The sequence below is a fragment of the Ursus americanus genome, chromosome X (assembly GCF_024610735.1).
Source record: "Ursus americanus isolate L20-20 chromosome X, mUrsAme1.1.p, whole genome shotgun sequence".
NCBI classification, from domain to species: Eukaryota; Metazoa; Chordata; class Mammalia; order Carnivora; family Ursidae; genus Ursus; species Ursus americanus.
Window position 1 is genome coordinate 74,083,379 of NC_142164.1, and position 26,948 is coordinate 74,110,326.

The following is a 26,948-nucleotide window of genomic DNA, read 5'->3' on the forward strand; positions in this document are numbered from 1 at the left end:
CTTTGGAGCCAGAGGGCCTTGGCATTGAGATGTCTAGCCACGGTTTTCTAGAATATACACATGGTAGCTTTGTCCAGTCATTCCCACCTGGTCCTTACTTAGATGTTACCTACTCTAGAGAAATCATTAACTCCTATCCCTTATAAGGAGGACATATGCTGTTTGCATTACAAAATATGTGTAAAGTGGGGTAGGGATGTAGGTCCTAGCAAGAAAAGAAGCAGGAAAAGGAGTAAAAAAAAAAATAATAATGTTATGGAGTCCTTCAGTTTTCCTGTCTCCTTGGCTGAAGTTAGGAATAGTGGGAGGTTAAAGGCTGCCTATTCTAGTCAGGTGGGTACCCACCTATTAGCTGTGTGGTCCAGACCTGGCTTCCCAGGTCTATGTGTATTTGTATTAAGTATTTTAAAGCAGGTTTCAGGTCTTTGTGAGATCAAACTAGATTACATCAATCCATTCTCCTTAGCTTGTCCTGCTTTTGTAATTAGATTGGACTGATAGGGCCCACTTTTTATGTACATGTCTCACAAAGTATTCCTGAGGATTATAGAAGTCAGCGCATGGGAACCCTCGCATCCTTTAGGCCAGGATTCAGCTTGTTGATTTTTTTTTATTATGTTATGTTAGTCACCATACATTACATCATTAGCTTTTGATGTAGTGTTCCATGATTCATTGTTTGCATATAACACCCAGTGCTCCATGCCATATGTGCCCTACTTAATACCCTTCACCGGGCTAGCCATTCCCCTCACCCTCCTCCCCTCTAAAACCCTCAGTTTGTTTCACGGTGTCCATAGTCTCTCATGGTTCATCTCCACAAATGAGTGAAACCATATGATAATTGTGTTTCTCTGCTTAACTTATTTCATTTAACATAATCTCCTCCAGTTCCATCCATGTTGATGCAAATGTTGGGTAATGATTCTTTCTGATGGCTGAGTAATATTCCATTGTATATATGGACCACATCTTCTTTATCCATTAATCTGTTGAAGGACATCTTGGCTCCTTCCACAATTTAGCTATTGTGGACAATGCGGCTATGAACATTGGGGTGCATATGGCCCTTCTCTTCACTACGTCTGTATCTTTGGGGTAAATACCCAGTAGTGCAATGGCTGGGTCATAGGGGAGCTCTATTTTTAACTTTTTAGGGGACCTCCACACTGTTTTCCAAAGTGGCTGTACCAACTTGCATTCCCACCAACAGTGTAAGAGGGTTCCCCTTTCTCCACAACCTCTCCAACATTTGTTGTTTCTTGCCTTGTCAATTTTTGCCATTCTAACTGGCGTAAGGTGGTATCTTAGTGTGGTTTTGATTTGAATTTCCCTGATGGCTAATGATGTTGAACATTTTTTCATGTGTCTGTTAGCCATTTGTATGTCTTCATTAGAGAAGTGTCTGTTCGTATCTTCTGCCCATTTTTTTATTTGGTTATTTGTTTCTTGGTTGTTGAGTTTGAGTAGTTCTTTATAGACCTCAGATGCAAGCCCTTTATCTGTAGTGTCATTTGCACATATCTTCTCCCATTCCGTGGGCTGCCTCTTAGTTTTTTTGACTGTTTCCTTGGCTGTGCAGAAGATTTTTTATCTTGATGAAGTCCCAAAAGTTCATTTTTGCTTTTGTTTCCCTTGCCTTTGGAGACGTGTCATGAAATAAGTTTCTGTGGCTGATGTCGCAGAGGTTACAGCCTATGTTCTCCTCTAGGATTTTGATGGATTCCTGTCTCACATCGAGGTCTTTCATCCATTTGGAGTTTATTTTTGTGTATGGTGTGAGAGAATGGTCAAGTTTCATTATTCTGTATATAGCTGTCCAATTTTCCCAGCACCATTTGTTGAAAAGACTGTGTTTGTTCCATTGGATGTTTTTTCCTTTTTTGTCAAAGATTAGTTGACTATAGAGTCAAGGGTCCATTTCTGGAGTCTATATTCTGTGCCATTGGTCTATGTGTCTGTTTTTGTGCCAGTACCATGCTGTCTTAGTGATCACAGCTTTGTAGTATAGCTTAAAATCAGGCAACGTGATGCCCCCAGCTTTGTTTTTCTTTTTCAACATTTCGTTGGCAATTCCTCGGGGTCTTTTCTGGTTCCACACAAATTTTAGGATTGTTTGTTCCAGCACTTTGAAAAATGTCATGGATATTTTGATTGGGATGGTATTTCACATGTAGATTGCTCTGGGTAGCATAGACATTTTAACTATGTTTATTCTTCTGATCCATGAGCATGAGATGTTTTTCCATCTTTTTTTTTTTAAAGATTTTATTTATTTACATGACAGAGAAAGAGACAGCCAGCGAGAGAGGGAACACAAGCAGGGGGAGTGGGAGAGGAAGCAGGCTCCCAGCGGAGGAGCCTGATGTGGGGCTCGATCCCAGGACTCTGGGATCACGCCCTGAGCCGAAGGCAGACGCTTAACGACTGAGCCACCCAGGTGCCCCCTCCATCTTTTTGTGTCTTCTTTAATGTCTTTAATCAGTGTTCTGTAGCTTCTAGAGTACAGATCCTTTACCTCTTTGGTTAGGTTTATTCCTAGATATCTTATGGTTTTTGGTGCTACTGTAAATGGAATCAATTCCCTAATCTCTGTTCTTTCAGTCTAATTCTTAGTGTATAGAAATGCAACTGATTTTAGTTGAGCTTTTCAATTTTGAGCATGGTAAAAAGGAACCCAGGCTCTGAATCAGACTTGGAGCAACATTGGCACACTCTGTATAGCTGACCTTTTCCTCTCCTGTGAACTTGATGCCAGGAGCACCCAACAGATCAGAACCCATCTGTACTCATAGCCTATTTATATGCACAATTATTATGGAAAGAAAAAGAACAATGTAGAGGGCATTATTTTGCAAATCAATTCAACAACACATGTATTTCACAGCCTTGGATTTTGAGATTGACAGAACTATGTTGGGATTTCTTAAAGACAGCCTTTCCCAGACATACCAAAAAGCCCAGTTTACCATAGAGTGTGAAGAGTTAGGATTTTTTTTTTTTTACTGTTGTAAGTCTTTTATTTATTTATTTTTTTGATGTAAAGTTCAATGATTCATTAGTTGCAAATAACACCCAGTACACCATGCAATACGTGCCCTACCCACCACCCATCACCAGCCTATCCCATTCCCCCACCCCCCTCCCCTCTGAAGCCCTCAGTTTGTTTCCCAGAGTCCATAGTCTCTCATGTTTCATTCCCCCTTCTGATTATCCCCCCTTTCTTTATCCCTTTCTTCCCCTACCGATCTTCCTAGTTCTTATGTTCCATAGATGAAAGAATTTGATAATTGTCTTTCTCTGCTTGACTTATTTCACTTAGCATTATCTCCTCCAGTGCCGTCCATGTTGCAGCAAATGTTGACAAATCATTCTTTCTGATAGCTGAGTAATATTCCATTGTATATATGGACCACAACTTCTTAATCCAGTCATCTGTTGAAGGGCATCTTGGCTCCTTCCACCATTTAGCTATCGTGGACACTGCTGCTGTGAACATTGGTATGCATATGGCCCTTCTCTTCACTATGTCTGTATCTTTGGGGGAAATACCCAGTAGTGCAATGGCTGGGTCATACGGTAGCTCAATTTTTAACTTTTTAAGGGACCTCCACACTGTTTTCCAGAGTGGCTGTACCAACTTGCATTCCCACCAACAATGTAGGAGGGATCCCCTCTCTCCACAACCTCTCCAGCAATTGTTGTTTCTTGCCTTGTCAATTTTTGCCATTCACCTGGCGTAAGGTGGTATCTTAGTGTGGTTTTGATTTGAATTTCCCTGATGGCTAATGATTTTGAACATGTTTTCATGTGCCTGTTAGCCATTTGTATGTCTTCATTGGAAAAGTGTCTGTTCATATCTTCTGCCCATTTTATGATTTGTTTATTTGTTTCTCACGTATTGAGTTTGAGAAGTTCTTTGTAGATCGTGGATACCAGTCTTTTATCTGTAGCATCATTTACAAATATATTCTCCCATTTCGTGGGCTGCCTCTTAGTTTTTTTGACTGTTTCCTTGGCTGTGCAGAAGCTTTTTATCTTGATGAATTCCCACAAGTTCAGTTTATCATTTGTTTCTCTTGCCTTTGGAGATGTGTCATGAAATAGGTTGCTTTGGCCGATGTCGTAGAGATTGCTGCCTATGTTCTCCTCTAGGATTTTGATGGATTCCTGTCTCACATCGAGGTCTTTGTCCATTTGGAGTTTATTTTTGTGTATGGTGTGAGAGAGTGGTCAAGTTTCATTCTTTTGCATGTAGCTGTCCAATTTTCCCAGCACCATTTATTGAAGAGACTGTCTTTTTTCCACCGAATGTTTTTCCCTGCTTTATCAAAGATTAGTTGCCCAAAGAGCCGAGGGTCCATTTCTGGGTTCTCTGTTCTGTTCCATTGGTCTGTGTTCTGTTTTTGTGCCAGTACCATGCTGTCTTTGTGATCACAGCTTTGTAGTACAGCTCAAAATCCAGCATTGTGATGCCCCCAGCTTTGTTTTTCCTTTTCAACAGTTCCTTGGCGATTCAGGGCCTTTTCTCATTCCATACATATTTAAGGGCTATTTGTTCCAGTTCTTTGAAAACTGTCATCAGTGTTTTGATCGGGATAGCATTGAAAGTGTAGATTGCTCTGGGTAGCATGGACATTTTAACTATGTTAATTCTTCCGATCCATGAGCATGGAATATTTTTCCATCGTTTTGTGTCTTCCTCAATGTCTTTCAAGAGTGATTTATAGTTTCTAGAATATAGCTCCTTTACGTCTCTGGTTAAGTTAATTCCAAGGTAACGTATGGTTTTTGGTGCTATTGTAAATGGGATGGATTCCCTAATTTCTCTTTCTTCAGTCTCATTATTCGTGTATAGAAATGCAACTGATTTCTGAGCATTGATTTTGTATCCCGCCACATTACTGAATTGCTCTATAACTTCTAATAGTTTGGGCACATCTTCTTTATCCATTCTTCTGTTGATGGACATCTCAGCTCTCTCCATAGTTTAGCTATGGTGGACATTGCTACTATAAACATTGGGATGCAGGTGCCCCCTCAGATCACTATGTTTGTATCCTTTGGGTAAATACCTAGTAGTGTAATTGCTAGGTCATGGGGTAACTCTTTATTTAACTTTTTGAGGACCCTCCATACTGTTTTCCAGAGTGGCTGTACCATGTAGCATTCCCTCCAGCAGTATAAGAGGGTTTCCCTTTCTCCACATCCTTGCCAACATTTGTTGTTCCCTGTCTTATTAATTTTAGGCATTCTGTCTGGTGTGATGTGGTATCTCATTGTAGTTTTGATCTTTATTTCCCTGATGCCGAGTGTTGTTAGGCATTTTTTTTCATGTGTCTATTTGCCATTTGTATGTCTTCTTTGGAGGAATGTCTGTTCAGCATCATAGCTTTTAAATTGGATGACATGTTCACCAAAACTTAATGTATTATTAAATGTAAGTAAATAAATAGAGAAATAAGAGCACCTTGTGTGAACTAATGATGAGTGTCTCCTGGACAGAGAGTTAGTATTTATCCAATTCTGTGTACCAGAGAGTAAAACAACAATAATAAAAGATAGGCAATATACCATTTGTATCCATCTACAACTCTTATTTTTCTCTCTTATTCAGGTTAATATATGAAGCTTTTTTTTTTTTTTTAGTTTTTGATGTAATGTTCCATGATTCATTATTTGCATATAACACCCAGTGCTCCGTGCAATATGTCCCTCCTTAATACCCATCACCGGCCTATCCCAATGCCCCACGCTCCTCCCCTCTGAAGCCCTCAGTTTGTTTCCCAGAGTCCATAGTTTCTCATGGTTCATTCCCTGTTCTGTTTACCCCCCTTCATTCTTCCCTTCCTTCTCCTACCGATCTTCTTGCTATTCCTTATGTTCCACAAATGAGTGAAACCATATGATAATTGTCTTTCTCTGCTTGACTTATTTCACTTAGCATAATGTCCTCCAGTCCCATCCATGTTGCTGCAAATGTTGGGTAATCATTCTTTCTGATGGCTGAGTAATATATGAAGCTTTTTATTCACTCTTACCCCCACTTTTCCTGCCACCTAGGCCTTCTCCAAAATTCCCCAGAGTGCTAAGTGTTCAGCCCTTTCCATGTAATCCTTCCTGGCCAGCCTGTGGCTACCTACTCATCCCCACTTGATATGTAGGTCATGCAGGTCTCCTTAGTCTGCTTGAATTCCCACGTACACCCCAGGCAACCATCCAGCCTTTTTCAAACTTCTGGAAGGCTTGCAAATATTCTGGAAAAGAAAAGGCCCTGCTAGCAATGCTTGTGTTCCTTACTGCTTCATACTCCCCATATATGTGTCTTACAAACACCTATAAGGATTGATGCTGGGGTCTGAGACAGATGTAGGACAAAGGCTTTCTCTAAGAGCATCTAGTTACCCAACCTACCAGTGTCATACTGCTAAACTAACCTGCCTAAATTTGACCAAACCAACCCCTGTTGGTACTCCAAAACAATGGCAGTCTCAATGTCCTGCTGTGCCCATGAGCCAACTCTCATGTTCTACTGTCCACATACCTCTAGTAAAAAGCCTTTTCTTCCTTCCCATCTAGGACCTGATCCGAAGAGACATCCTGTACTACAAAGGCCGCATTGACATGGATAAATATGAGGTAGTTGACATTGAAGATGGCAGAGATGATGACTTTAATGTCAGCATGAAAAATGCCTTCAAACTTCACAACAAGGAGACCGAGGAGGTACATCTATTCTTTGCCAAAAAGCTGGAGGAGAAGATACGCTGGCTCAGGGCTTTCAGAGAAGAGAGGAAAATGGTACAGGAAGATGAAAAAATTGGTAAGTGACCTGAGAGGAAAAAGAAGAATATGGCTATGAAGAACATAGAGGATTTGAATTAGTTTCATTTTTCTAGAAACAGGGAAGATTTCTTTCTTTTTTTTTCTTATAATAATATTTTTTTATTATATTATGTTAGTCACAATACAGTACATCCCTGGTTTTTTATGTAAAGTTCGATGATTCATTAGTTGCGTACAACACCCAGTGCACCATGCAATACGTCCCCTCCTTACTACCCATCACCAGCCTATCCCATTCACCCACCCCCTCCCCTCTGAAGCCCTCAGTTTGTTTCTCATAGTCCATAGTCTCTCATGCTTCATTCCCCCTTCTGATTACCCCCCTTTCTTTATCCTGTTCTTCTCCTACCGATCTTCCTACTTCTTATGTTCCATAGATGACAGAAACCATATGATAATTGTCTTTCTCTGCTTGACTTATTTCACTTAGCATTATCTCCTCCAGTGCCTTCCATGTTGCAGCAAATGTTGAGAACTTGTTCTTTCTGATAGCTGAGTAATATTCCATTGTATATATGGACCACATCTTCTTAATCCAGTCATCTGTTGAAGGGCATCTCGGCTCATTCCATGATTTAGCTATTGTGGACAATGCTGCTATGAACATTGGGGTGCATATGGCCCTTCTCTTCACTACGTCTGTATCTTTGGGGTAAATACCTAGTAGTGCAATGGCTGGGTCATAGGGTAGCTCAATTTTTAACTTTTTAAGGGACCTCCACACTGTTTTCCAGAGTGGCTGTACCAACTTGCATTCCCACCAACAATGTAGGAGGGATCCCCTTTCTTCACATCCTCTCCAACAATTCGTGTTACAAACTGACCTAATCCACTTTGGTGGTTTCCTATTATTAGGTCCTTTTTGGCAGGTATCAGTAGTTTCTACTAGTCAGAGTTAAGCAAGAGTTATAATTTGCCCTCCCTTAGAGTCTCATGACTAGATAAGACTATCACACGGAAGCAAACCTCAGTCTCAGTTCTCCCAAGCATACATTTATTAGCAAACAAACACAAAAGCAGTCATAAACCTGTTCTGTAATCTCAGTGAAACCCCAGTTTTGTTCTTAGATACATGACAGCATCTTCTGTAAAGAGGTTAGTCAAGGAAGAGTTGGTGATATTATAGCAACAGGATTCAACTACCTTTCTAGTTAGAGTCTGGTGACAAAATTCTCTGATGGGGGACAAGACATAACACCTGTTTCAATCTTGAGTTTTAAGTCTTCCTTCTGAAGGTTGAAAGCTATAGAGCTCACTGGATTTTTATACGTAGGTCTTGTGAGGGCTAAAAAGCCTGTAAGACATTTGTGGCTAGTACACACCTTGAATAAAATTCATTTTACCAATGAAAATTCATTTTTAACATGTGTTAGGCTAAGTAGGCCTCCTGCATTAAAGTGACTGAACTGCTGGAAGCAGAGGCCTCTGGAGCAAAGACTTTTGAGTATTTAATGTGTTAACAAATCACCTCTTGGGGGGCGCCTGGGTGGCTCAGTCCTTAAGCATCTGCCTTTGGCTCAGGGCGTGATCCCAGGGTTCTGGGATTGAGCCCAGCATCGGGCTCCCTGCTCTGCTGGGGGCCTGCTTCTTCCTCTCCCACTCCCCCTGCTTGTGTTCCCTCTCTCACTGGCTGTCAATCTCTCTCTCTCTCAAATAAATAAATAAAATCTTAAAAAAAAAAAAAAGAAATCACCTCTTAGGTGTGTTTGCCTGATTAAGACACTTCAGATGTTAACTAAATGCCCCTAGAGCATAGATTAAAATTAATGTGCATGTATATATCACACTCTGTATGAAATCATTTTAAAATAAATTGTAGAAAATATAACTGGGTCTAAAACCATGATCACTTGTATGATTCAGTCACACTAAACCACATTTTTTTGGCTTTAAATACGTTGTTCCCCCTTTCCAGAGGATATACAACTAGTAGAGAGATTTTTCATGCTGCTTTCCAACTGTGGGATTTAGGTGCTTTGACTATAGCTCTGTGGTTTACAAAGTACTGTCTGGTCTCTTGCTCATGGTCCTGCCATTCTAGCATAAAAATACCAAATAGCAGGCTTTGTAATTCCTTGAGAAGACACAGTTTTTGCCCCACTTTTAATGAGAGTAGAATTTTATATTAAAACACTTGTATGCTCAAGCTGTTAGAAACTGCCTCTAGAAAAATGGGCCTACCCAGTGAGTCTTAGTGCAAATGGATTCTTCTCTTCTTTAGTGTTGGGGATTTAAATGGTTCAGGCATAAGGAAGGATGATTAGAAAGACACTGCTTAGTCTAATCCTAGTTCTTTCCTTAGGTTCTGGGTAGAGTGCACATTAATAATTCACTTTGAGCCCCATTAAAGCCAAAAAGCTTTTAGCATATGAGCACTGCAATGGGAGATGATGTAGAGTGGTACAGAAATGGTACAGGGGGAAAATGATGAGGGAACAGAAGGCAAGCTGAGGACAAACAGAAGCTAACACCAGACAGCTCCCCCCCATGGTATATATGTGACATTCCTCAGGCACTCCTGGCTGCCCTAAAGGAAAAAGAAATAGTTAACCTATAGAGACGACAATCCTGCAAGACTTGTCTCCCTCAGTTTACAAATGTCTTAGCAGTCTACAAGAACAAAGCATTTCTACCAATGGCTTAGCTTCCAGAAACGAATGTAAGTATAATTAAATGTCCTTATAACCTGCACCCCATTGACAGAAGTGGGCAGAGTGTACTGTTCCTCCAAGAAGCTCTCAACTATCTTCATGTTAATGCCTTACTAGAGGGGTAAACAACCTTAACTTGACAATGGTAAGGCCTCCAGTATCTTGTAGGTCCTCTTTAGCATATGAAAGTTCTTTCCAAACCTCCCTTTTTCCTTACCTCCCCCAACCCCATAGTATATAATCAACCACACCTCACAACCCAGGGCAGCCTCTCTTTCTGCCCATGGGTCCTGTTCCCATGCTTTAATAAACCACCATTTTGCACACACACACAAAAAAAATGCTACTGGGCTGCTTCTCTTAGTGGCAGGCAGCAGTAGCCTCTGATACCACCTAGGTTGTTAGACCTATTAAAGAAATTGTCTTAGTGTGCTTTATGCAGACCCTAGATCAACTAGAAGATCCCCACCATTATGTCTGGTTCCAGTGTGATATTTCCCACACAGTGCCCTAATAACCTGTAACTTTAAGAATCTGCTTCTAATAAAAAAGCTTACAGAAATTGCATTCTTTTTTAAATTTTGTTTAAAGTTTTAATTTAAATTCCAGTTACTTAACATACAGTGCAATATTAATTTCAGGTGTACAATTTAGTGATTCTACACCTATACACAACACCTGGTGCTCATCACTAATCCGCATCACCTGTTTAACACCTCCACCAGACAACCTCCCCTCTGGTAACAATTGCTTTGATCTCTGTAGTTCAAGAGTCTCTTTTTAGTTTCCTTCTCTTTTTTCTCCCTATGATCATTTGTTTTGTTCCTTAAATTCCACATATGAATTAAATCATATGGTACTTGTCTTTCTCTGATTTATTTTGCTTAGCTCCATCCACAATGTAGTACACACAATGTACACACACACACACAATGGAATATTATTACTCAGCCATAAAAAATAACGAAAACTTGGATAGAGCTACAGAAATTACTTTCTGACACATCTATATTATCTTTTCTAAAACATTAAGGTTTTTTTCTAATAATAGCACTTTTATTGTAGGCAATTTTTGGGAAAACACAGAAAAATGCAAGAGAAAACTAAAAATCACATAAAAACATTCTACCTCGAGAAAGATAACTTTTGTAAATATTTTGATATATTTCCTTCCTGTTTTTTTGTGTATAAATAAAAGAAAATACTAGGACTAAGATGGCTCAATCTTTCTTTCTGACTCCCCCTAACCTCTCCTTCTCCATGATGAACAGTTCTAATTTTATATCCTCATTTTGCACTTAAAATCATGTCATCTGCATTTCCCTAAATCATTTCATTTTTAAATTTGTTATTTTATTTAAATTCAATTAACATATAGTATATTATTAGTTTCAGAGGTAGAGTTCAGTGATTCGTCAGTGACATATAACAACCAGTGCTCATTATATCACATGCCTTCCTTAATGCCCATCACCCAGTTACCCATCCCACCAATCTCCCCTTCAGCAGCCCTCAGATTATTTCCTATAGTTAAAGAGTCTCTTATGGTTTGTCTGCCTCTCAGATTTCATCTCATTTTATGTTTCCCTTTATGTTTCCCTCCCTTCCCCATGTTCATCTGTTTTGTTTCTTACATTTCACATATGAGTGAAATCATTTGGTATTTGTCTTTCTCTGACTGACTTATTTCACTTACAATAATGCCCTCTAGTTCCATCCAAGTCATTGCAAATGGTTAAGATTTCATTTTTTTTAGATGGCTGAGGAATATTCCAGTGTGTGTGTATATCACATCTTCTTTATCCATTCATCTGTTAGTGGACATTTGGGCTCTTCTGTAGTTTGGCTATTGGGGTGCCCCATCAAATCATCATGTTTATATCCTTTGGATAAATACCTAGTAGTGCAATTGCTGAGTTGTAGGGTAGCTCTGTTTTTAACGTCTTGAGGAACCTCCATACAGCTTTCCAGAATGGCTGGACCAGCTCGCATTCCCACCAAGAGTGTAAGAGAATTCCCCTTTCTCCACATCCTCACCGACATCTGTTGTTTCCTGTTGTTAATTTTAGCCAGTCTGACTGGTGTGAGATGGTATCTCATTGTGGTTTTGATTTGTATTTCCCTGATGCCAAGGGACGTGGAGCATTTTTTCATGTGCCTGTTGGCCATTTGTATGTCTTTGGAGACCTGTCTGTTCATGTCTTCTGCCCATTTCTTGATAGATTTTTGTTTTTTGTTTTTTGGGTGTTGAATGTGATAAGTTCTTTGTAGACCTTGGATATCAGCCCTTTATCTGATAAGACATTTGCAAATATCTTCTCCCATTCTGTAGGTTGTCTTTTGATTTTGTCGACTGTTTCCTTTGCTATGCAGAAGGTTTTTGTCTTGATGAAGTCCCAATAGTTCATTTTTGCTTTTGTTTCCCTTGCCTTTGAAGACATGTCTAGCAAGAAGTTGCTGTGGCTGAGGTCAAAGAGGTTACTGCCTGTGTTCTCCTCCAGGATTTTGATGGATTCCTGTCTCACATTTAGGTCTTTCATTCATTTTGAGGTTGTGTGTGTGTGTGTATGATGTAAGAAAATGGTCCAATTTCATTCTTCTGCATGTGGCTGTCCAATTTTCCCAACACCATTTCTTGAAGAGACTTTTTTTTTTCCATTAGATAGTCTTTCCTGCTTTGTCGAAGATTAGTTGACCACAGAGTTGAGGGTCCGTTTCTGGGTTCTCTGTTCTGTTCCATTGATCTATGTGTCTGTTTTTGTGCCAGTACCATTCTGTCTTGATGATTACAGCTTTGTAATATAGCTTCAAGTCTGGAATTTGATGCTACCAGCTTTGGTTTTCTTTTTCAATATTCCTTTGGCTATTTGGGGTCTTTTCTGCTTCCATACAAATTTTAGGATTGCTTGTTCCAGCTCTGTGAAAATTGCTGATGGTATTTTGATAGTGATTGCTTTGAATGTGTAGATTGCTTTGGGTAGCATAGGCATTTCAACAGTATTTGTTCTTCCAATCCATGAGCATGGAATGTTGTTCCATTTCTTTGTGCCTTCCTCAATTTCTTTCCTAAGTGTTCTATAGTTTTCAGAGTACACATCCTTTACCTCTTTGGTTAGGTTTATTCCCAGGTACCTTATGGTTTTTGGTGCACTTGTAAAAGAGGTCAATTCCTTAATTTCTCTTTCTTCTGAAAAAGGAGAATTGTAGACCACTATCCATGATGAACATGGATTCCAATATTCTCACCAAGATGCTAACCAGTAGTATCCAACAGTATTTTAAAAGGATTATTCACCACAACCAAGTGGGATTTATTCCTGGGCTGCAAGGTGGTTCAACATCTGCATATCAATCAATGTGATACACCACATTAATAAAAGTAAGGACAAGAATCATAGGATCCTCTCAGTTGATGCAGAAAAAGCATTTGACCAAATACAGTATCCTTTCTTGATTAAAATTCTCTACAGTATAGGGATAGAGAGAACATACCTCAATATCATAAAAGCTATATATGAAAATCAACAAATATCATCCTCATTGGGGAAAAACTGAGAGCTTTTCCTCTAAGGTCAGGAACATGACAGGGATGTCCACTCTCACTACTTCTGTCCAACATAGTACTGAAAGTCTATGTTTAGCATTATTTTCCCTTCTCTATCACTGCTATGCTGTGTGAGATAATCAGTGTAAGTGTGGTGTGCCTATTTCCATACTTATGTTGATATATACATATATACAGATAAAACTTTTAAAAACTTTTTTACGTACAAAATTATACCAAACATATTACTCTGTATCTTGTTTTTTTTTAATTTAATTTATCATAAATAACTCTCCACGTGAGAAATACAGAACCTAACTATAACTCCTTCTATCAGAAGCACAACCATACATGTATTATTAAGAGATTTATTTTAAGGAATTGGCTTATATGATTACAGAACCTGGCTAAGCAACTCCAATATCTGTGGAGCAGGCAGTCAGAATGCAAGATCACGGGCAGGTTTAAACTCATGGCTGTAGTCCAAAGCTGTCATCTATAGGCAGGAAGATCATGAATAGGATGGGACTCCACATGCATGGGCTAAAGCTGAGGCAGAGTTTCTTCCCCTTTGTGGGGAGACCTCAACCCTGTTCTTTTAAGTGTTAAAAGCACCATGAGCTCTATTCTCTTAACACATTTTTAAGTGCATAATATAGTAATATTAACCATAGGCTCAGTGTTGTACAGCAGATCTATAGAACTTATTCATATCTTGTATAAATGGAGCTAGAGTTTTGATAGGATTGCTTTGAATTTATAGATGGCCTTCAGCAGAATGGATATTTTAACAATATTAAGTCGTCCAGTACAAAAACAAACAAACAAAAAACCTAATAATCAACATCCCCAATGAACACACATGAAACAAACTTTGTTAAAACAGCAACAAACAGAATGCAGCAGCACAATAAAAGGATCATACACCATGACCAAGTCAGATTTGTCCTTAGGATGAAATAATGGCTTAACATACACAAATAAATTAATGCGATATAATTAAATGAAAGATAGAAATCACATGATCCTATCTATAGATGCAGAAAAAGGATTTGACATAATTTATCATTCTTTTGTGATAAAAACTCAGAACAAATTCTGTATAGAAGGAATTTACCTGAACATAATAAAGGCCATATATGAAAGGGCCCACAGCTAACATCATGCTCAATGGGGAAAAACAAAGCTTTTTCTCTTAGATCAATGGCAAGAAAATGATGTCCGTTTTCATCACTTCTATTCAACATAGTAGTGGAAGTCCTAGCCAGAGAAAATTAGACAAGAAAAAAAAATAAAATGCATCCAAATGGGAAAGGAAGAAGTAAAATTATTTCTGTTTATAGATGATATTATTTAATATACAGAAAACCTTAAAGACTCTACAGAAAAACTTTATATCTAATAAATGAATTCAGTAGAGTCGAAGGGTACAAAATCAACATACAAAAATCAGTTGTGTTTCTATACACTAACAATGAACTATCTGAAAAAGAAATTAAGCAAACAGTCCCAATTATAATCACATCAAAATGGATGTGATTATACTTAGGTATAAACTTAACCAAGGAGGTGAAAGACTTGTACACTAAAAACTATAAAACCTTGCTGAAAGAAATTAAAGAACACATAAATAAATAGACTAAATATTGTTAATATGTCCACTTTACCCAATGCCAGCTATAGATTCAATGTGATCTTATCAAAACTCCAGTGGTATTTTTTTTTTACTAAAATAGAAATAACAATCCTAAAATTCATGTGGAACCACAAAAGACCCTTCATAGCTAAAGATATTTGAGAGAGGAGAACAAAGCTGGAGGTATCATATCAAAATATATTACAAAGCTACATTAATTACAACAGTATGGTACTGCATAAAGATAAGATATAGACCAATGGAATAGGATAGGGAGCCTAGAAATAAATCCACACATATGCAGTCAACATATTTTTGACAAGAGTACCAAGGATGCACAATTGGGAAAGGAGGGTTTCTTCAATAAATGGTGCTGGGAAAACTGGATATCCACATGCAAAAGAATGAAATTGAATTCCTGCCTTACACCATACGTGAAAATTAACTCAAAATGGATTGAAGACTTAATTGTATGACCCAAAACTGTAAAACTCCTAGAAGAAAATATAGGGAAAGAGCTCCTTAGCATTGATCTTGCAGTGATTTTTTGGATATGACACCAAAAGCATGTTCAACAAAGCAAAGCTACAGCAAAATAAAATGCTTTTACACAGCAAAGGAACAGAATGAAAAGGCAACCTATGGCATCAGAGAAAATATTTGCAAATGATGTATTTGATAGGAGGTTAATTTCCAAAATATATAACGAACTCTTACAACTCAATAGCAAAATAACAAATAACTTAATTTTTAAAATGGACAAAGGACTTGAATAGACATTTCCATATATATAATGGAATATTACTCAGCCATCAAAAAGAACAATTTCACAACATTTGCAGCAACATGGACGGGACTGGAGGAGATTATGCTAAGTGAAATAAGTCAAGCAGAGAAAGACAATTATCTGGTTTCACTCATTTGTGGAACATAAAGAATAGCAGGGAGATCAGTAGGAGAAGGAAGGGAGAATGAAGGGGGGGGGAACAGAAGGAGGGATGAACTATGAGAGACTATGGACTCTGGGAAACAAACTGAGGGCTTCAGAGGGGAGGGGGGTGGGGCATTGGGATAGGCCGGTGATGGGTATTAAGGAGGGACATATTGCATGGAGCACTGGGTGTTATATGCAAATAATGAATCATGGAACATTACATCAAAAACTAGGGATGTACTGTATAGTGACTAACATAACATAATAAAAAATTATTATAAAAAATAAAAAAGAATAGACATTTCTGTTATTTCATTACTTTTTGCTATTTTATTTTTTCTTCTTTTTGAAACTTTTCTTTAAAAAATGTTCTTATTGTAATCTCTTGTCTTTTGACTCATTATTTCCTTTTCTGTTTTTGCTTTTGGTTGTGCAATATTTTTTTACTTCACACCATACTTTATTCATCCATTCTTCATTTAACAGACTCTTAATTCATGTTCTCATTTTTTTTTTGCCCCTGTATACTATGAAATGCATTGTTATGGCTAAATATTTGTTCAAGTTTCTCACCATTTATTTATTTGCTTTTCAAGACTTTTGATATATCTTGCCAAAATTATTCTTTCAGAAAAGTTGTACTAATTTGTACATTTAAGAAAGGTCTGTTTTTTATAACAGAGTCATGTATTTTTATGTTACAGGCTTTGAAATTTCTGAAAACCAGAAGAGGCAGGCTGCATTGACTGTGAGAAAAGTCCCTAAACAAAAAGGTAAAGTTGCCTTTAACCACTGCCACCCCACCAGCGCCACTTACTCTCTTTGCGAGACTGGGAAGCCATAAACTATGTGATTGCATATCCCCAGGGTTGTTTCCAGGCTGAAGTTCACTTGGAATGATGGGGAGTGTCTGGGTTTCCAGGTTTCCCTGATAACAGGTGGCAAATGGTCTTATAGATGTAAGGCTTAAGAGTAAGTAGTGTGAGGTAGTTATGTCCAAAGATAGTTCTTTGGGTACAGGAGAAAATAGAATTTCTATTTCTTTTCATTTTTACATAAGTAAAAGAGAGAGAAAATCTAAACTTTATTCACAATTTAGAGATAGATGGACAATAATAACTGTGTAAATTTTATTAATAAGTATATTTGGAATATGTATACAATTTTCTTTCATTTGTTTGGGGGCATTTGCAAGATTAGGAGTCTCAAATCAGAATGGAGAACTTCAAACTGAACCAAGACAGAAAATTCAGATATTCATTCTCTTTCTCTGAACCATAAACTAAAGTACTTAAAAAAGGAAAATATGGGTGCCTGGGTGGCTCAGTTGGTTGAGTATCTAACTCTTGATTTTGGCTTAGGTCATGATCCTCAGGGTCCTGAGATCAAGCCCTGCACTGGGCTCCACACCAGGTGTGGATACTGCTTAAAATTCTCTCTCCCACTCCCTCTGCCCCTCTCTTCCCACCCACCCCCCAACCTGCCATGTGCCCACACTGGCTCTCTCTTTCTCTCTCAAAAAAAAAAAAAAAAGGAAAATACCTTAAGAATCAATTTAAATATGAAATGAAGCTTTATTTTCTCATTTTCATGAACTAGACATAATTAAAATGCTTAGTTGAACAAAAGGAAGTAACTACCCTTTGAGCCTATTTAGTACCAGTCATTTTATATAAGTTCTTTAATTTTATCTTTATGGTTCTTCTGAAAAGGTAGGCATTATTAGCCTCATTTTCCAGATGAGGAAACAAGATCTTTGGGGTGAAGTGATTGTGAACTTAACTCATCTTGATTCCAAGTCCACTGTTCTTCCCTCACCATCTCAGGGTTCTGCTGATTCTCTGTGCTGGGAAAGAACAGCTCACTTTTTTTGTCTCACCTCAATTACTGACAACTGCTTCTATTCCTGACTGCCACTGTCATTTTCTCCAGGGGTAGGTGATCTTAATGAGACCTCACTTTCCCCAGGCCCTTCCTCTTGCTTTCTCAGTAGTCTCTTTGGTTCAGAATGAGTCACCATACAAAATGATTAGATTCAAGGTGCCTGAAATTCTAGTGGCCATATAAAGCACCCTTAATTATTCCCAAATGAAGCTTCTTTCCACTGAGGAAGCTGTGTGCCTGTGAATACCTGATTTCCAATTAAACAGTGCACCTAGCTGGAGCCCCTCTGGTTAGACATGCCTTCCTTTTAACTGCTTATTACTTCTTACCCTTGGGAGGCACTCACTGGTTCTCTCTCTCATCATGGAAATGTGATTATCTTCAGATAGGGAATTTAAAAAGGCAATCACTCCTAACCTCTTGAGAGTGAAAACATAAGAGATAGTGTTAGAAAGCATCTGGAGTTAATGTCAGTGAAGATATGGTCTGGATGAGTAGGGCAATGCTGTGAGAGACTGTGCTCCTTCCTTAGATGGAGATACAAGCAGAACAGAACCCCAAGCAGTTGGGGAGTCCTCAGGCTATAAAGAGGCTACTGTCCTAGTGGCCAGCCTGTTTCCTGGAGGCTCTTAACCCTTGAGCTTCTCTTACTCTGATTCCCTCCACTGACCTTCACGATATGATGGGACCCCTTTACCTCAGCTCAGGTTCCCTCAAGCCTATCTGAGGTTAGCTGTTTTTTTTCACTATGAACTCTTAAAGCAGAGGGACATCCATAAAGCAACAAACCAGAAAACAGTCCTGCTCACTCATACCAAGCTTCTGTGTCAGTTCCTTTTCCACCCTGTCTAGTCACAAGGCTATTCCTTTCAGGTTCTCTCTTATTCCCCAGTATCTAAACACTGGTTCACCTGAACAGCTTTCCACATTTAACAACAATTCTAAAGTTTTCAAAGAAACTCATTTAGTTTCAAACCTCCCAAAATTCCTACGAATCTCCTCCATTATTTCTATTTCTAGTTTTCAAGACTCTCCTAGTCCAGAACTGTAATGACTGATGTATTTTGAGACTCAAGGTAACTACACATGTGGAAACAATTGTCAAACTTAGGAATTCAATATTATATTATGTACATGGGAAGAACAAGAAGGGAATTCTTTCAGATACCCATAAAAGCCAGTTTCTTTAACCCTTCCAATGACTGCTTTCTGGAAGTGATGGGAACATTGTTGTTAAGATTTCTCTAATACAGATGTAATTGCATTGGTAATTACTCTAGTGTCCTCTTCTAACCGCATCTATAATGCCACGGGACCTTATCAACTCACTCTACTGCTCTGGAGGAGGGGAAGCCCATCTGTAATATAAGCAAAGAGGACAAAGCCTAGCCCTAAGGAAGGCCTTTTTACTTTATGTTTACCCTTTACACTGTCTTGATTTAAGAATTGATTATAACTTATTGGAATTTGAATACTAATTCCTGGTCTATCAACATATTTCAGTCCATCATCATGGAGCTCTCTAGGGCCACGAGCACAGCTCTCATCTCCAGAGGCTATAGGACCATCTCAAAATCAAATGAATATCCTAAAGTAACTAAAATAATCTTGAAAAAGAAGAATAAAGTTGGGGTAATCAGTCTATCCTGATTTTAACACAAATTATATAGCTACAATAACCAAGACAGTGTGGTATTGGCAAAAGGATAGACCTATTGTATTAGTGGAAGAGAATAGAGAAACCAGAAACTAGAAATAGACCTATGCAAATATGCCCAAATAATTTTTGATAAAGATGCAAAAGAAATTTAGCAGAAGAAGGGTAGCCTTTTCAACAAATGCTGTTTCAGCCATAGACCAAAACAAAACAAAACAAAAAAACTTCAACCTAAACTCATACCTTATAAAAATTAACTTATTCCCACTTGGCCATGCTGCATTCTGAGTCGAGCCCCATTCCCCCTACTGTAAAACCCCACCTCGGTGGGCTTGTATAAAGACTGCCTTACCTTTAAAAACAATGGATAGTGGACCTCAATTTAAAGCTATAGAACTTTTTCAAAAAAGTGAAAATCTTCAGTATCTGGGGCTAGGCAAAGAAGTTCTTAGACTTGACAACAAAAGCTGGAACCATGAAATGAAAAATTGATACAATGGACCTCATCAAAATAGACATTTGCTCTATAAAAGACCATGTGCAGAGGATAAAAAGACAAACTACAGGATAGGAAAAAATATGTGCAAACCATGTATCTCAAAAAACACTAGTATCTAGAATATATAAAGAACCCTCAAAATTCAGCAGTAAAAAACTATGCACTCTATTTTAAAAATGGGCAAAAGATGGATATTTTACTAAAGAGGATTATATGGATGGCAGTTAAACACATGAAAAGATGTTCAACATTATTAATCATTGGAGAAATGTAAATGAAAACTACAATGAGATATCACTACATACCTATTAAAAAGGCTAAAATAAAAAAAATAGTAACAACACCAAGTGCTGGCAAGGGCATAGAGGAACTGAACCATTTATACCTTGCTGGTGAGAATGCTAAGTGGTACAGCCACTCTGAAAATAATGTGGCTGTTTCTTAAGACACATAACATACCACTACCATATAACCCAGAAATTATACTCCTGGGCAGTTGTCCCAAAGAAATGAAAACTTACTTTCACACACACACACACACACACACACACACACACACACACACACACCCTCTTTATGTTAACTAACTTGAACTTAAAAAAATCTTTGAGGGGAAATAAAACAACAACTCTAAGCAAATATTTATAGCAGCTCTGCTCATGATAGTCCAAACTGGAAACATCTCAGTTGTCTTTCAGTGAGCGAGTAATTATGGTATATCCATAGCATCGAATATTACTCATGAATAAAAAGGAGCCAACTATTGGTACATGCAACAACTTGGGTGAATCTCCAAGGAATTATGCTGAGTGAGAAAAGACATTCTCTAAAAGTTATATATGGTATGACTCCATCTATATAACATTCTTGAAATAATATCATTTAGTAATGGGAAACAGATTAGTGGTTGCCAATGGTTAAGTGGGGGGTGAGGTCAGGAGAGAAGTAAGTGTGGTTATGGAAGAGCAACTAGTGATTTTGTCATATAGAAATGTTCTATTTCTTGTCTGTGTCCTATAACAATGTTAATATCCTGGTTGTAATATTGTACTACAGTTTTGAAAAATGTTATCACTAAAGAAACTGAGTAAAGGCTACAAAGCATATCTCTGTATTGTTTCTTACAACGTCATGTAAACCTACAATACTCTCAAAATAAAAAGCTTAATTGACAAATGAAAATGAACACTTCCTCCCTAATATTTTCATATCGCTTGTTGGCACATAGTACGCTCATATTTCTGACACTTACCACCTTTGAAAATTGCCTGTTAGAGGACATCATCAACATGGCAGAATAATTTTCTACTGTCTTCACCCTAAAAAACATTGATTTTGACAGTCACCCACAGATGAGTGTGCTTTTGTTAAAGTTCAAAAGTCCAGCAGAAAAGTTCCAGACCACCCACGGAGAAAAAAATGATTATTTTTAGATGCATAGAAAAAAGAGGCCAGTCAATAAAGACTAGAGGAAGTAAATGCTTTTTCAAATGCAAAGATAGCAACTCAAGACTACAAGGGACATGAAAAATTAAGGAAACATGACATCACCAAAGGAACACAGTTTTTTAGAAACTGACCCCCAAAGATATGGAGATATGTAATTTTTTCTAGTAAACATTTCAAAATAGTTGTTTTAAGGAAGTTTGGTGTGCTACAAGAAAGCATAGACAATTCAACAAAATCAGGAAAACATTACACAAAACAAGAAATTTAACAGAGAGGGAAAATCGTAAGAAAGAACCAAACAGAAATTATAGAGCTGAAGAATACAATGAATGAAGTGGGGGGGGGGGGATTTGCAATAAAGAGCATCAACAACAGATTTGAACAACAGAAGAAAGAATTTGTGAAGTCAAAGACAGGTCATTTGAAATTATCCAGCATAGAATAAAGAAAAAAGAATTTTAAAAAGTGAAGAAAGCCAATGTGAGTTATGGGATAAAATTAAGAGAAGCAATCTATAAAATATTGGAATCCCAGAAGAAGAAAAGAGGGAGAAAGGGGGAAAAAGCTTATTTAAAGAAATAGCTGAGAAATTTCCAATTCTGGATAGGTATTTGAATATTCAGCTTCATGAAGTTCATTGGTTTCCAAACAATTTCAACCCAAATGATCTTCAGGATACATTATAAAACTGTCCAAAATCAAAGCCAAAGAGAAAAGATTAAAAGCAGCAAGAGAAAAAAGTCCTCGTATACAAGGGAGCCCATATAAGGCTATTCAGGGATTTCTCAGCAGGAACCTAGCAGACCAGGAGAGAGTGGGATGTTCTTCTTTCAAAGTTCTGAAAGAAGAAAATTGTCAACCAAGAATACTATACCCAGGAAAGTTTAGAAATGAAAGAGAGAGAAAGACTTTCCCAGAGACAGAGATTGAGAGAGAGAGTTCATCTCCACTAGACTTGTCTTACAAGAAATGCTGAAAGGAATTTTCAAGCTGAAATGAAAGGATGCTATTTAGTAACATGAAAGCATATGCAAATATAAACACACAGCTAAAGCAAGTATATAATTTAATTCAGAATATTCCAATATTTTGGTGTGTTAGTTACTTGTATCTATAAAGGATAAAGTATGAAATGATTAAAAATAACTATAGCTACAGGGGTGTCTGGGTGGCGCAGTCATTAAGCATCTGCCTTCAGCTCAGGGTGTGATCCTGGAGTTCTGGGATCGAGCCCCACATCGGGCTCCTCTGCTGGGAGCCTGCTTCTTCCTCTCCCACTCCCCCTGCCTGTGTTCCCTCTCTAGCAGGCTGTCTCTGTCAAATCTTTAAAAAAAAAAACTATAGCTACAATTGTTATTACTGGATAACAATAAAATGATGTAAATTGTGGCATCAAAAACATAGTATGTGGGGTTAGGGAGTAAAAAGGTAGAGTTTTATTATGTATCCATATGTAATTTGTTATCATCATAAAACAGACTATTGTAACTATTAGGTGTTTTATGTAAACCTCATTGTAACAACAAAGCAAGCACTTGCAGTAGATACACACACAAAAAAGAGGTGAATCAAAGCATACCAGTTAGGAACCACTGATTCATAAAAGAAGATAGCAAGAGAGGAAGAAAAGAACAAAAGAAGTATAAAACAGAAAAATAATAAGATAACAATAGTAAGTCCTTTCCTATCAATAATTACTTTATTATTTTTTCTATAGTTTATTTTTTTTTTAAATTCAAGTTAGTTAACATGTAGTGTAGTACTGGTTTCAGGAGTAAAATTTATTGATTTATCACTTACATATAACACCCGGTGCTTGTCCCACCAAGTGCCTTCGTTAATGCCCATCACCCATTTAGTTCATCCACCCACTCACCTCCCCTCCAGCATGTAAATGGATTTGATTCTCTTATCAACGTGTATGGAATGGCTGAATGGATAAAAATACAAGACACAACTATACACTGTCCACAAAGGACAAAGTTCATCTTTAAGGATACACATAGCCTCAAAGCTAAGGGATGGAAAAGTATATTCCATGCAAGTGGAAGCCAAAAAGAGAGCAAAGGTAGCTATACTTATATCAGATAAATGGAATATAAGTCAAAAACTGTCACAAGAGACAAAGAAGGTCATTATATAATGATAAAGGGGTAATTCATCAAGATATAATATATATGTACCCAGAACATAAATATATAAATTGTAAATATATATGCACCCAATGTAGAGCACCTAAATGCATTAACCAAATACTAACATATCTGAAGGAAGAAACAGAAATATAATAATAGCAACAATTGATAGATCACCTAGTCAAAAAATGATTAAGAAAACATTGGACTGGAAATATATTTAGGCCAAATAAGAAAGACCTAAAAGACCTATGAGGAACATGCCATCCAATAGCAGCAGGTATTTTCTCAAGTACAAATGGAACATGCTCTAGGGTAGTATGCGTTAGGTCACAAAACAAGTCTTACAAGTTTAAGAAGACTGAAATCATATCAGGTATCATTCAACCACAATGTGTGAAACTGGAAATCAACAACAGGAGGAAAACTGGAAAGTTCACAAATATGTGGAAATTAAACAACACACTCCTGAACAACCAATGAGTTAAAGAAGAAATCAAAAGAGAAATAAAATATCTTGAGCTAAATGTAAATGAAAACACAACATACCAAGTTTTTGGATGTAGCAAAATCAGTTCTAGGAGGGAAATTTATAGCCATAATGCCTACACAAAGAAAAAAATCAAATAAGCAACCCAATTTTACATTTCAAGGAACAAGCAAAAGAAGAAAATTTAAGCCCAAAGTTGGCAGAAGAAAGGAAAATTACAAAGATCTGAGGAGAAATAGAGACCAGAAGAGCAATAGAAAAGATCAATTAAATTAAGAGCTGGTTTTTGAAAAGATGAACAAAATTGACAAACCTTTAGCTAGACTAATAAAGAGGGAGAAGACTCAAATAAAATCAGAAATTAAACAGGAGATGTTACATATGATACCACAGAACTAGAATCATGAGAGTGGTTCTGTGAACAAGTATATATCAACAAATTGGATGACCTAGAAGAAATGAATAATTTCCAAAAAATTATACAATGTACCAAGATTGAATTATGAAGAAAGAACATACTAAAAATAAGTAAAAAGGTTGAATTAGTAAGCAGAAACCTCCCAACAAAGAAAAGCCCAAGAATAGATTGTTTCAGTGGTGAATTGTACCAAATATTTAAAGAATGTCAATCCTCAAACTCTTCAAAAAAAATTGAAGAGAAAGGAATACTCCCAAACTCATTTTGTGAGACCAGCATTACACTGGTACCAAATCCAAATAAGGACACTATGGAAAAGAAAACCACAGGACAATATTTCTGATGCAAAATTTCTTAAAAAATACTAGCTAACCAAATACAACAGCACATTAAAAGGATCATACAGCATCATCAAGTAGGATTCATTACTGAGATGCAAGGGTGGGATAACATATGCAACTCAAAAAAAATGTAATACACCACATTAATAGAAATATGAAAATCATATAATCATCTCAATAGATGCTGAAAAAACATTTGACAGAATTTAACATCCTTTCATGATAAAAACTCTGATTGGACTAGGTGTAGAAGGAACTACGTCAATATAATAAAGGCAGTATATGGCAAATCCACAGCTAACATCGCATTTAATGGTGAAAGTTTGAAAGCTATTCTTTTTTTTTCTATAATAATTTTTATTATGTTAGTCACCATACAGTACATCCCTAGTTTTTGGTGTAATGTTCCATGATTTTTTACTTGCATATAATACCCAGTGCATCATGCAATACATGCCCTCCTTAATACCCGTCACCAGCCTATCCCAATCCCCCACCCCCCCCGAAGCCCTCAGTTTGTTTCTCATAGTCCATAGTCTCTCATGCTTCATTCCCCCATCTCTTTACCCCCCCTTCTTCCCTTCCTTCTCCTACCGATCTTCCTATTTCTTATGTTCCATAAATGAGTGAAACCATATGATAATTGTCTTTCTCTGCTTGACTTATTTCACTTAGCATAATCTCCTCCAGTCCAGTCCATGTTGCTGCAAATGTTGTGAAATCTTTCTTTTTGATGGCTGAGTAATATTCCGTTGTATATATGGACCACATCTTCTTAATCCAGTCATCTGTTAAAGGGCATCTCAGCCACTTTGGGAAACAGTGTGGAGGTCCCTTAAAAAGTTAAAAATTGAGCTACCCTGTGATCCAGCCATTGCACTACTGTGTATTTACCCCAAAGATATAGGAGCTGAAAACTATTCTTCTAATATAAGATCACAGTGGTGCCCAATCTCACCACTCCTATGCAACATAGTACTAGAAGTCTTAACCAAAGAGCAATCGGGTAAGAAAAAGAAGGAAATTGTATCCAAATCAGACAGGAGGAAGTAAAATTGATTCTGTTTGACTATGATAAGATTTTATATATTTAAGAGCATCTACAAAACACCTAACACCATGCTTAGTGATGAGAGACTGATGCTTTCCCCCTAAGATCAGGAACAGGGCAAGGATGTCCAGTCTCATCACCTCTATTCAGTGTTGTTCTGGAGGTTCTAGCCAAGGCAATGAGGCAAGAAGCAGAAACAAAAGGCATTCAGTTTGGAAAGGAAGAGGTAGATTGTACCTCTATTTGCAGATAACACAATCTTACATATAGAAAACCCTACAGAATACACACACACACACACACACACACACACACACGCACACACACACCACTATTAGAGTTAATAAATGAATTCAGCAAAATTGCAGGATATAAGATCAATATATAAAAATTAATTTTATTTCTATACACTTATTAGAACAATCTTGAAATTAAGAAAATCCATTTACAATAACATTAACAAAATAAAGTGTTTAGGAATAAATTTAATAAAACAAGTATAAAACTTGTTCTCTCCATGCTACAAGACATTGTTGAAAGGTATTTAAAAAGCTCTACATAGCAAAACATCCCATGTTCATGTATTATAAGACTTAATATTGCTAAAATGGCAATATTCCCCAAATTGATCTATAGATTCAAAATAATCCCTCAATCACAGTCCACTTCTTTGTAGAAACTGACTAGCTGATTATTTTTATTTTATTTTTTATTTGAGTATTATTGACACACAATGTTACATTAGATTCAGGTATACAACATAGTAATTCAATTTCCCTATACATTATGTTGTGCTCACCACAAGTGTAACTGCCGTCTGTCACCATACAATACTATTATAATATAATTAACGATATTCCCTATTCTGTGCCATGACTTATTTATTCCATAACTGGAAGCCTGTATTCCCCACTTCCCTGTACACATTTTGCCTACCCCTCTTTCCTCTGGCAACCATAATTTCTCTGTATTTATAGGTCTGATTCTGCTTTTTATTTGTTACTCATTTGGTTTATTTTTAGATTCCACACAAGAGTAAAATCATATGATATTTGTCTTTCCCAGTCTGACTTATTTCACTTAGTATAATACCCTCTAGGTTCACCCATGCTGTTGCAAATGGCAAGATCTCATCCCTTTTTATGGTTGTGTAATATTCCATTACACACACACACACACACACACACACACACACACACATCTTCCTTATCCATTCTTCTATTGATGGACATTTAAGTTGCTTCCAAATCTTGGCTACTGCAAATACTGTTGCAGTAAACATAGGGATATATGCATGTATCTTTATTGAATTAGTGTTTTTGCTATTTGTGGGGGTTTTTTGTTCAATATCCAATTATCGGGTCATATAATATTTCTATTTTGAATTTTTTGAGGAAATTCCTTACTGTTTTC

At 37.3% G+C, this 26,948-nt stretch overlaps 1 protein-coding gene across 7 annotated transcripts in view; it reads left to right on the forward strand.

The window, feature by feature from the left end:
- The window catches only part of ARHGEF9 (Cdc42 guanine nucleotide exchange factor 9), a 318,010-nt gene that overhangs the window by 195,289 nt on the left and 95,773 nt on the right, over positions 1 to 26,948 (forward strand). For all 7 annotated transcript variants that reach the window (XM_087860177.1, XM_087860178.1, XM_087860176.1 and 4 more), the window contains 2 exons: positions 6,580 to 6,823; positions 16,316 to 16,384. In XM_087860177.1, the coding sequence (XP_087716303.1) occupies positions 6,580 to 6,823; positions 16,316 to 16,384 (313 nt within the window). The remainder of the gene's footprint in view (positions 1 to 6,579; positions 6,824 to 16,315; positions 16,385 to 26,948) is intronic.